This window comes from Dictyostelium purpureum (genome assembly GCF_000190715.1).
Source record: "Dictyostelium purpureum unplaced genomic scaffold DICPUscaffold_613, whole genome shotgun sequence".
NCBI classification, from domain to species: domain Eukaryota; phylum Evosea; class Eumycetozoa; order Dictyosteliales; family Dictyosteliaceae; genus Dictyostelium; species Dictyostelium purpureum.
Window position 1 is genome coordinate 1 of NW_003519947.1, and position 11,589 is coordinate 11,589.

Here is an 11,589-nt window from a genome sequence, read left to right on the forward strand (position 1 = left end):
GCGGAGCGTGGGCGAGTCGTCACCGCTCCCCGGGAAGAAGAGGCCGCCAACGCCCGCTTGATCAGATCGATGAAGGGGCGGCGTGCCGGGCTTTCGTTCCACGACCAAATGATTTTTTTAGATGGCTGAAAGAACTCCCTGTAAAACTATTATCTTCATTGCTTTTATCATTATTTTCAACAATTAATTTTTTTTTATAATTATAATTATAACTTTCTTTTGATATTGTATTAACTGAAACCAACATGAAAATTGATGTAATACCAATTAGAATTATAAATAATAAAATTATTGTTTTATTTGTTACATTTGACATTTTTTTATTATTTAATTATTTTTTTTTTTATCACTAAAAATATTTTATTTTATAATATATAAAAAAAGGGAAAATTTCTTTTTCTTTCAAAAGTTTGTTTGTTATTTATTTAATAATACACATTTAATAATTATTACTTGTTTAAATAAAAAATAAAAAATAAAAAATAAAAAAAAAAAATAAAAAAAAAAAAAATGGTAAAATATAAAATAAAATATAAAATAAAGAGTAAAATTAAAATAAAAATTAAAATAAAAAAATTGCTGAATAGAAAGTGTTAAAGTTGTCAAAAACATTTAAAAAAAAAATAAATACCTTTAACATTTCAAATTTAGATCAAAAATTATTTTTGTTTATGTTTCCGAAAATAAAAAAAAAAAATTTCATATTAAGGTGGCAACATTACACAAACGATTCATTTAATTTGGTGATAAATCTTTTTATTCTTATAATTTTATTTTTTTTTAATTTTTTTTTTTTTTTAACTGTATCAAACAGAAGGCAGTACCAAAAAAAATCAATTAACTTTCAGACCAAAAAAATATTTGGGGAGGAAGTTAAATTTCTTTGTGCCTTTTTTTTTTAAAATAATTTTTTTTTTTTATTTTTTTTTTTATTTTTTTTTTTGGGGCATTTTCTAAAAAAAATAAAAAATAATTTGGATCTGGGTCTATTTATCTTATTACCTTGCATGATCATATATAATAAAAGTCTTATTTTAACACACAAAAAAATTATTTGATAACTTAAGTGGGGAGAAAAAAAAAAAAAAAAAAAACTAATCGCCACAAACCCCCAAAAAAAAACTGATTGTCACAAACCCCAAAAAAATAACTGATTTTCACAAACCCAAAAAAATTATTTAAAAATTCTCTTATACTAACTTGTTTGATAAAAATTTATTCATTTATTTAATTATTTATTTATATCTCATAGTTTTTTAAATAATTTTTTTTTCTTTTTTAATTTTTTTTTAGATTATTATAATTATGTTTCAATCTTTCAAGAAATGGTTTAATTTAAATAAATAACCAAAATTTGCAACCAATATTCATTTTATTAATAAAAAAAATGTATAGGACCATTTTTGATTTACAATTTTAAATTCATTAAAAAAAAAATGTAGTATTATCTTTTTATAATTGTTTTAAAATAATTTTTTAAAAGAAAAAAAAAGAGTAGAATATAAAAGAAAATAAAAAATCCTAAATAATAGGGATATTGTTATGAATATATGTGCAAACTCTTTGAGTTTTGAAAAGGGTTTAGAAATAAAATAGATCCACATTATGATTAAAATTTTTAAAAGATAAATCTAATATATATAAAATTTAAAATTTAAAATTATAATTATATATAAACACACTCCTTGTGTGTATTTCCACTTTATACACCCCTACATTGAATGACATTTGACTATTTATAGAAATAAAGTCATTTGTCACCCTCCTACATATTTTTTTTATTTCTTTTTAATTACTTTTTTTATTTTGATTTTTAATAATTTAAAAAATATTACTATAAATAGACAATTCTTTTTGAAAAAATAAATCAAATCAATTATTTATAAAACACCCTAAATCAATATAGAAATATTTAAAACAAACTCTTTAAATATATAGAAATAAAAATGTTATTCAGTAAGTTTTAAACCTTTTCAAATTTTAGAAATTTAACACACACTAACCTTTTACTTTTTTTCATTAATTTAGAATCATTAAAAACTATAAAATTTAACAATATCAAAGAAGAAAATAGTATATATCCTGCAGTTGTCCCATTGATAATGGATCAGAGTCATAATGTGGTTACAACCAATGAGTTTAATGGTATTCTAGTTAGATCAAGCTTTAAAAGTACTACAATCAGATTTACCAAACCCTATTTCTTTTTCTAACGATTTAAACTAGTTCATTATTATATATTGTAAATAAAATAACATCGAATTTTTGTAAATAAAGTATTATCTTTTTTTTCTTTTTTTTTACTTTTTTAAAAAACTATTTTTTTTCCTTTTCTTTTTTTTTACTTTTTTTTTTTTTACTTTTTTTTATTTTTTTTATTTTTTTTTTCAATTATTAAAACAATGTTACAAAATTAGAGAATCAATCAATTTTATTTAAAAAAAAATATAAAATATTGATTTCACACTGTTCTTTTCTTTTTTTTTTTATAATTATAAAAAAAATACTAATGTTTGTTTAAATTAATTTTTTTATAAAAAAATTAGTTTTTTGTTATTTTATTTATTGATGCTAAAAATAGAGTAGTCTTTAGTTGTGTTAAAATACTTAATAATTTCACCCCATAATCTCACACATGGATCTCTTTAATTTTTTTTACCCCCAGATTTTTTTGATTGTTTTTTATAAAAAAAAAAAGATATAAATCATTTTTTTTAACCACTAAAACTGCCCCTATAATTTATAACTTTGCTAGGTTCTTTTTTTAGCTGATAATGAAACTGTTTTAAAATAAAAATAAAAATAAATAAAATAACAAAAAATAAAATAAAAAAATAAAAATATAAAACAAAAAAAAATTACAAATAAAAGAAATTATTTTTAAAAATAAATAATAATTGTAATAAAAAAATAAATAAAAAAATGGCGATTTTATCTGTTGTAGTTTCTCTTTTTACATTTTATTGTTTTTATAGTGGTGTAAGATATTTTAAAAGAAAAAACTATTTTATTAGTTTTATTAATTCTTTGTTTTAGTATAAAAAATACAAAAGGGTCCATGAGAGTGAACTGAAAGGTCCATTTCCTTTACCAATCATTGGTAATTTTCATCAAATTTCGAGACTACCACACAGAGATTTAACAAATATGGTTAAAAAATATGGAAATATTTTTAGAGTCTATTTTGGTGATATTTATACTGTTGTTGTATCTGATCCTTTGTTGGTTAGAGAGATGTTTGTAAAGAATGCCGATATATTTCAAGACAGATTAGAAACACCTGTATTTATTATTTAAAAATCAATAATATATTTTAAAAAAACCTATTAATTTAAATTATTTTATTTTAATTAGCTTACAAAACATGGGTCATTATACCACGGAACTACCACAAGCAATGGTGAATATTGGGTAAGAAATAGGGATATAGTTTCTAGGGCAATGAAAAAAACAAATATAAAGCATGTATATGAATTATTGAATGAGGAAATTGACCGAATAGTTACCGTTATGAAAAGAATGAATTCATCTGGTGAGAGTTTTGACCCTAGATATAATTTAACAAAGTTTACCACATGCGCAATGTTTAAATATATTTTTGACGAAGTTTTAACAGATGAAAAAGAGAGCCATGACAAAGTAAAACAAATAATAGACCCAATGGAAAGGTTATTTAAACTAATGGGAGGAGGAAATCTTTTTGATTCTTTGGATATAGGACAACCATTTTATTCACTTTATTTAAAATATACCGAAAAGGACTTTGATAAAATTTTAAATTTTGTTAAAGTTAGATTAAATGAACATATAGAAACCTATAATCCAGACAATACAAGAGATTTGTTGGATGTTTTAATTAAAGAATATGGTGTTGATACCGAAGAGGATAGATTTTCAATAATAACAACATGCGGAGACTTTTTATTTGCAGGTAAATATTTCAATTATATAATTTAAAAAAAAAATTTAATTCATGAATTTAAAAAAAATTATTTTTTAAAATAGGGGTTGAAACTTCAGCAACTGCATTAGAGTATATGCTATTAATGTTAACAAATAGACCAGAAATACAAGATAAAGCATATAGTGAAATCAAACATCATTTGGGCAAAAGAAATAAAGTTTTACTTTCAGATAGAAGTTCCTTAATCTACACCAATGCAGTTATTAAGGAAACACTTAGATTAAAGATGGTTACCGCATTTGGGCTACCCAGAAAATGTTCAGAAGACTGTATGATTGGTGAATATTTTATTCCAAAAAACTCCCAGATATTGGTAAATTTTCATGCTTTGGCAATGAACAAAGATTATTATAGTAATCCAGAGACATTTGATCCATCAAGATTTTTAGGAGATACCAACCAAGCATTCATTCCATTTTCGATAGGTCCACGTTCTTGTGTGTATGTATAGAAAATATATTATTTTTACCACTTTTACTTTTTATTATAAAAAGATGTTTTTATAATATTATTAAAAAAAACTTTGTAAACTATATTAATACAATACATTATATTTTTTAAATAATTATTTATAGTGGGAGCCAGTTTGCCCAAGATGAAATATTCATTTGTTTATCAAATATATTATTAAACTTTAGATTAAAATCAATAGATGGAAATAAAATTGATGAGGAAGAAGTTTATGGATTAACACTAAAACCAAAATCACCATATAAAATTAATTTGGAATTAAGGTAGATAATAAAATATTAGGGGTATAACAAATCTAAGTGTAATAATAATAATAATAAAAAATTATAATAAAATACTATTTGTATACTGTATTATAATAATAAATTATTTTGTATATAAAACAAAATACATATATAAATAAAAAATACACTAGGTTTTAAAAGATTTATTTCTCTTTTAAAATTATTAATATTTAAAATACGAAGTTTTATTTTGTGTATATTGATGGTTTTGAAAAATAAGGAAAAATAAAATCACCAACATCCATTTACAACTATTATTGATGTTGTTCCTCTATTCATATTATAGTGTTGTTGTTGGTTTTATTTAATTATGATAATTAACAAAATTGGTTTTATTTAATTGATAAAAATTTAAAGGAATAAAAAATATTTTAAATCCCACAAGATAACTATTTAATCTGATAATAAAATTAATATTAGTTAAAAATAGTGAGTGTTATAGAAAAAATTTAAAGTGGTTTATGTGGATTTTTTTTTTATATTAATAAATTAAACATAAAAAAAACAATATAATTTCACCATTATCTTTTTATTTAATTTTATTTTTAATATATTCGAATATACTAAAACATAATTCTCGAATAATACAAAAAGGCGTATAAATTAAACACCTCTTCATCAAAAATAAATAGATTAGTTTAAATTATATAAAAAATTAAATAAAAAAAAAAAGGTGGGAAAAAATGACAATATTTTGATAGATCCTTATTGGGAAATAATTTCATTTCTACCATTTTTTATTTTATTTAATTATTTATTTTTTTAACCCTAAAACAGACCAATCTTTTTTTTAAAATATTTAAACAACAAAAAAAACATCAAATTAAATAAAAATTAATTAAAAAATATAATAGTTTTCTATAACTTTATTAAAATAAAATGTTATTCCGTAAGTAAAACACAAAATATAAAATAATATTTAAATGACATCAATATATTAATTTACTTTAAAATTTTATTTTTATTATAGAATCATTAACTAAATCATACCTCAATAATATATCATCAATCAATAGTGTCAATAGTGTTGATGATAATGTAATGGAAGGAAACAATAATACATCACCATTAATTTCCACAAATAACAGTACATCCGTTTCAGTTAAATCTTATATTAAAAACAAAAATATAACTCCAAAAACCTTAATATTTACACGTCCATGTTTCTTATTTTAATTAACCTAAAGAAAAACAAATAAAAAAAAATGAAAAAAAGGTCTTTGGAAGTATCTTTAAAAACAAACTTGTACATATTGTAAATAGAAATAAATAAAATAAATAAAAAGTTTAAGTTCGAAATAAAATATTTAAAATTTTAAAAAATTAAAATGTTACTATACAAATTTACAAAATTATTTACTTTATTAAAAAATAAAAAAAAAAACAATATTATTGTTGTTATTATTATAGTTTTTTAGCGGATCCCATGATTTGGGAACTATATGGTAAACCCAATAAAACTTGTTTTGATTTTTTAGCCATATCTTTGATAGTGTTGATGTATTTCATACCAATAATAAATTGAGTTGGTTCAATGTTATATTCTTTGAGAGCATCACCAATGATTTTAATAGATTCTGCCTCTGCTTGGGCTTGAATAATTTTAGATTCAGCTTGAGCTCTGGCAGAAATAATAAGAACTTGTTGTTTACCTTTTGAAATTGAAATTTGAGCTTGGCAATCACCTTCTGCTTCAGTTTTTGTTTGCTCACGGAAACCTTCTGCAGCAATAATGGTGGCTCTACGTACTCTTTCTGCTGAGATTTGTTTGTGCATGGCTTCTTGAATAGTTGGTGATGGTAAAATTTCTAAAATTTCTACTTTTTCTAATTTAAAACCCCAATTCAAAAAGATGTGGCTAATCTTTAAACTTAATGTTTTATTAATTTCTTCTCTTGATGCCAATGTATCATCCAAACCCATATCACCAATAATTGAACGTAAAGTGGTTTGAATTAATTTTTCGACACATAAAGCTAAATCATAAACTTCATAAACTGCTCTGATTGGATCCACAATACGATAAATTAACATTGGATGAACTTTAATCTTTACATTGTCTCTTGTAATAATTGATTGCAATGGGAAATCCATTAAAGACTCTCTTGTGTCTATACGCTCTATTAACTTTTGTTCTACTTTAAAATTATGTTTACCTGTTGAATAAATATTTGAATCATAATATGTTGTTGTATATCTCCATAATAATGGTTTAATTTTATCTAAAGGACCCAAAATATGTATTCCATAATCGAGCTTTTTATGAAATTTACCCTATTTGAATAATAAAAATATGTTAATATAACTATTATTATTTATTATATTTAACGATTTAATTCTTTATTATTTAACATACACATCTTTCTACAATAACACATGTTCCTTTTTCGACTATAATAATTGAAAATAAATTATATATAAAAATTAAAAGAATTAACCCAACAAAGCCTGCTAAAACGATTAAAGCTATATCAGCTGGTCCCAACATTATATTAATCGTTATAATTTATAAATAATTATTATTATTATTTGTTTAAAAAAAAAAATCTATTTTAAAAATAAAAAAACAAAAAAAATTAAAAAAAAAATTAAAAAATATTTAAAAATAAAAATAAAAAAAATTAAAAAAAAAATTTTCCAAAAAAATGAGTATTTTTCAATAAATCATTAAATTTATTAATTGTAAAAAAAAAACTGGTTGCTATTATAATTTTTAGTATCAAATAATATTTAAAACAAATTAAAATATTTATTTTCAATCTATTTGATTGCCATGCATTTTTAAAAAAATTTTAAGCTTAGATTTAACTTAATCAAAAAACCTATGAGAGCTTTGTGAAAAAAAAAAACTGCACACCTTGTGATCTGCCCTACCACCATTTCATTTCTCATGTTGACCAATGTTTCTAAAAAAAATTATAAAATATTTATAAACTTTGATTCATAAAATCAAAGCAACTATTTCATTGCCAATGTAATTTACCATATTTGTTATTGCAATGAAATAAATTTGCTAATTTAAAAAAAAAAAATTTGCCATATAAAAAATTCCCACATTATATTTTTTTTATATATTTAAATAACTTTTTTGTGGCATTCTATCCTAATTATTACTTTTTGCACTTTGTTCAAGTATTTTTTTAATATAATTATTTGCTACTGTTTTATTATGTATAAAACTACTAATATTTTTACCTTGTTTTTTAATAAATAGTTTATTACTTTTTTTTTATTTTTATTAAACTATAAAATTTTAATTTAAATTTAATAAATTAAAATTTATAATTGAAATTTCCATTTTAATGGTACAGATGAGAAAGATAAATTTGTAATTGAAAGATTTGATTTCATTGAACGTTCAAAAGATTCTTTGACACGATAAGAGAATTGATTAAAACTGAGATCTAAAACTTGAATATAACTATTGGATAAAAGAGCTTCGGCAAAAACATGGCCTGTAGGATCGGTAATTTGGTTTTCATTCAAGTTGAGACGAACTAAATGGGTACCATTATTTTTTAATAAATTTGCTATTGGTAAAGAGCCTTTGTCACCTAAACCTGTATAAGAGAGTTCTAAATGAATCAAAGTTTGATTTGATTTTAAAGACTCTGCTATTAATGTTCCAAATTGAGGTGATAGTTTGTTTTGATTTAAATTTAAAAGTTTTAAGGTTTTATTATCTCTAAGAGCCTCAGCAATATATCTAGCACCTTCGTAATCAATTTGATTACCAGAGATATCTAAAAGTTTTAAACTTGATTTGACACAACCATTTGTAAGTGCACGTGCAATACCCTCAGCAAAACGGTTACCCAATTGATTTGTTGACAATGATAATGAAGTGATGGAACTATTGTGTGAGAATGCCTCTGCCAACTCCCATCCACCAAATTGATCACTAATACGGTTATCTGAAAGATTTAATTTGGTCAAGGTATTATTAATTTGTAATGCACTTGCAATTGAAACAATACAGTTACCAAACTGATTGTTTTTAAAGTTTAAATCTAGCAATGTACTGTTTTTCTTTGATAAAGTTTTACCCAATGCACTAGCGGTACCACTTTTTAAAGCACAATCTGATAAATTAATTTCTGATAAAACTGATGTTGTAGAGTTACCAATGGCCTCAAACAATACCGCACCAGACTGATCATCGATACGATCCAAATGAATGCATTTTAAAGATGAATTTTTCGAAAGTGAGTCACCCAAACACACAGCGCTACTACCAGAGATATGATTCCAACGTATATAAAGTTTCTCTAAGGTCTTATTTGTTTTAAGAGCTTTACAAAGAGCGGCGCCACCTTCTGGACCAATGTTATTGTAAAACAAATCGATGATCTTTAATGATTTATTGTTTAAAAGAACTTGAGCCAATTTAATTGCAGATGCATCAGCCAACTTATTACCACGGAAATCTATATTCTCTATTGTAGTGTTGTCTGATAAAGCAGAGATAACTGATTCGATTGAACTATCCTCTAAATTACTATGACGGAACGATAAATGGGTGATGGTATTATTTAAACGTAAACAATTTGCAATTGCATTGAAATTCTCTGGTGAAACCCATTTTTGATAAAATCTAAAATATTGCATATATTTGGATGCCTCAAAGAACTCTGTGAATAAATTTTTGCTGAACGAATTTGATAAGATGGGTTTGGTGGTTGCTTTTAAAAATTTCTCTGGAACACGATCTGGCATTGTATGTTTGACTATATTCATAAACTTTTGATAGGTTGAAGATTTATCGAGAATCATTGCGACATAATTAAACTTAAACTTTTTTCCTCCTGCGATAAGACCTTGACTACTAAGAGATATTAATGAACGCAAATGCTTTGGTGATTTTACAATAAAGAAATTGAATACTTGTGGTGAAATTTTACATCCCCATAATTTGCAAACTAATGATATATTTTCTAATTCTAAATTTGGGTTTAATTTTTTAGATGATGTTGATGATGTTAATGGTGTTGATTGTTCACCACTAAAAGTTAAACTATTATTATTGTTGTTATTGTTATTATTGCTAGTTGTAGAACCTGTTGATGATGTACCAATTGATGTTGAAAGTTCTTCTGGTGATCTATCAAATCTAATTTCAGATTTCTCTAAATCAACTTTGTTTTGAATTAAATAATACAATATTTGAGTGATAATTGTGTGGGGTAAATTATTAATGTTGAGTTTGTCATCTGATTTATAAAATGTTTTACTAATTGATTTCTTTAATAAACCTTCTTGATTATCTATATCTTTTTTCTTTTCTTTCTTTTTTGATTCTTTTAATTCTTTTGTTGAATCTTTAGGTGATGATGGTGGAGATATTTCCTCTTCAAAATTAATTGCCTTTGATAAGTCAATATTTCTATTACGATGTAAATGATGATGGTGATGATGCTTTTCCTTTTCTTTTTCCTTTTCCTTTTCTTTTTCCCTTTCTTTTTCCTTTTCTTTTTCCTTTTCTTTTTCCTTTTCTTTTTCCTTTTCTTTTTCCTTTTCTTTTTCCTTTTCCTTTTCTTTTCTTTCTTTTTTTTCTCTTTTTTCTCTATCTTTATCTTTTTCTTTTTCTTCTTTATCGCTGCCACTATCCTCCAGTGACAATTCATTTAATTCGTTCAAAGCTTTCTTTTCTTTTTTCTTTCCTTTCTTTTTATTTGGTGAATGAAAAGCTGATGCTATAAATGCCAATGGTGATGATGACCTTCTTTGTTTTCCATGCAATGGCGATGCTAATGTTGGAGATTTATTAACGTTATTAGTGTTATTATTATTATTGTTATTATTATTTTGATTAATTTCATTATCAATTGACGACGATAAACCGCTACCACCACCATATGGTTGTGGTATTAACTCTTGATTATCTATTAATATTTTTGGTGGGGATGGGCATTCATTATTAATACTGCTATTTGTGCTACTGATATTACTATTACTATGATAACTACTATTACTGCTTGTGTCTTCGAAATTATTTGTATTTTCTTTTGATTTACTTATAATTTTTGGTGGTGTGTCACTCATTTTTAAATATTATTTTGATTGTTATATTATAATTTACAAAAAAAAAAAATGTACATTTATTGGTTTATTATTATTTCTATAAAAAAAAAAAAAATTATTTACAAAATTTACAATTAAAAAAATAGTAAATACTATTAAAAAAAAAATATATTTAATTAATATTATATAATATAAAATATTAAAAATAAAATAAAAAAAAATTGTATTAGTATCAAATGTGATAGAATTATCTTTAATATTATTTATTTTTTTATTATTATGATTATTATTATTATAATAATTATAAATACAAACTCTTATTTCTATTGCTTTTTTTTTTTTTAAAAAATTTAAAAATAATTTTAAAAATAATAAAATTTAATAATTTTTATAAAAAAAAATCTAAATAGGAAATAGTGTGTTGGGGTATAGGAATGTAAGAATTTTGTTGGAGTGTAAGGGTGTATATATAATGTATAAACTAAACCCAATTAAGTATATGAGGGTTTATGTTTAGTGGCAATGGGGTAGGCGGAACTACGAATATAAAAAAAAACCTACGGCGGTATATATTTTCTAAACTAAAAAAATATGTAAACTTGAACCCTGAAACATGAAACCTGTCCCAATTCCCAAAAATAAAAAAAAAATAAAAAAATTTATTCAAAAAAAAAAAATATAAATAATTTTTTTTAAAAATAAAAAAAAAAAAAACAATTTAAAAAAATAATTATAAAGGTTATAACTTTCAATGAAATGGAAAAAAAAAAAAATTTTAAAAAAAAAATTCACAAAAAAGAAAATATAATAATTATGGTAATACCATTCCTTTGAAATGGAAAAATGATA

The 11,589-nt window shown here is 22.8% G+C and overlaps 5 protein-coding genes across 5 annotated transcripts; 3 read left to right on the forward strand and 2 right to left on the reverse strand.

The window, feature by feature from the left end:
* Positions 1-1,946: 1,946 nt before the first annotated feature.
* DICPUDRAFT_159752 (uncharacterized protein) lies at positions 1,947-2,213 on the forward strand (the record flags this gene model as incomplete). The annotated part of the gene is made up of 2 exons (XM_003294666.1): positions 1,947-1,956; positions 2,029-2,213. 2 exons carry the CDS (start codon positions 1,947-1,949, stop codon positions 2,211-2,213), a joined length of 195 nt encoding a protein of 64 aa, XP_003294714.1.
* Positions 2,214-2,922: 709 nt separating this feature from the next.
* DICPUDRAFT_43840 (uncharacterized protein) lies at positions 2,923-4,702 on the forward strand (the record flags this gene model as incomplete). Its single annotated transcript, XM_003294667.1, has 5 exons — positions 2,923-2,979; positions 3,037-3,282; positions 3,355-3,931; positions 4,006-4,405; positions 4,540-4,702. The coding sequence occupies 5 exons, from the start codon at positions 2,923-2,925 to the stop codon at positions 4,700-4,702; spliced, it is 1,443 nt and encodes a 480-aa protein (XP_003294715.1).
* An 896-nt stretch (positions 4,703-5,598) lies between these two features.
* Positions 5,599-5,895, forward strand: DICPUDRAFT_159754 (uncharacterized protein; the record flags this gene model as incomplete). The annotated part of the gene is made up of 2 exons (XM_003294668.1): positions 5,599-5,608; positions 5,690-5,895. The coding sequence occupies 2 exons, from the start codon at positions 5,599-5,601 to the stop codon at positions 5,893-5,895; spliced, it is 216 nt and encodes a 71-aa protein (XP_003294716.1).
* A 228-nt stretch (positions 5,896-6,123) lies between these two features.
* DICPUDRAFT_85167 (uncharacterized protein) lies at positions 6,124-7,207 on the reverse strand (the record flags this gene model as incomplete). Its single annotated transcript, XM_003294669.1, has 2 exons — positions 6,124-6,993; positions 7,076-7,207. The coding sequence occupies 2 exons, from the start codon at positions 7,205-7,207 to the stop codon at positions 6,124-6,126; spliced, it is 1,002 nt and encodes a 333-aa protein (XP_003294717.1).
* Positions 7,208-7,998: 791 nt separating this feature from the next.
* Positions 7,999-10,761, reverse strand: DICPUDRAFT_159756 (uncharacterized protein; the record flags this gene model as incomplete). Its single annotated transcript, XM_003294670.1, has 1 exon — positions 7,999-10,761. The coding sequence occupies one exon, from the start codon at positions 10,759-10,761 to the stop codon at positions 7,999-8,001; it is 2,763 nt and encodes a 920-aa protein (XP_003294718.1).
* Positions 10,762-11,589: the final 828 nt, after the last annotated feature.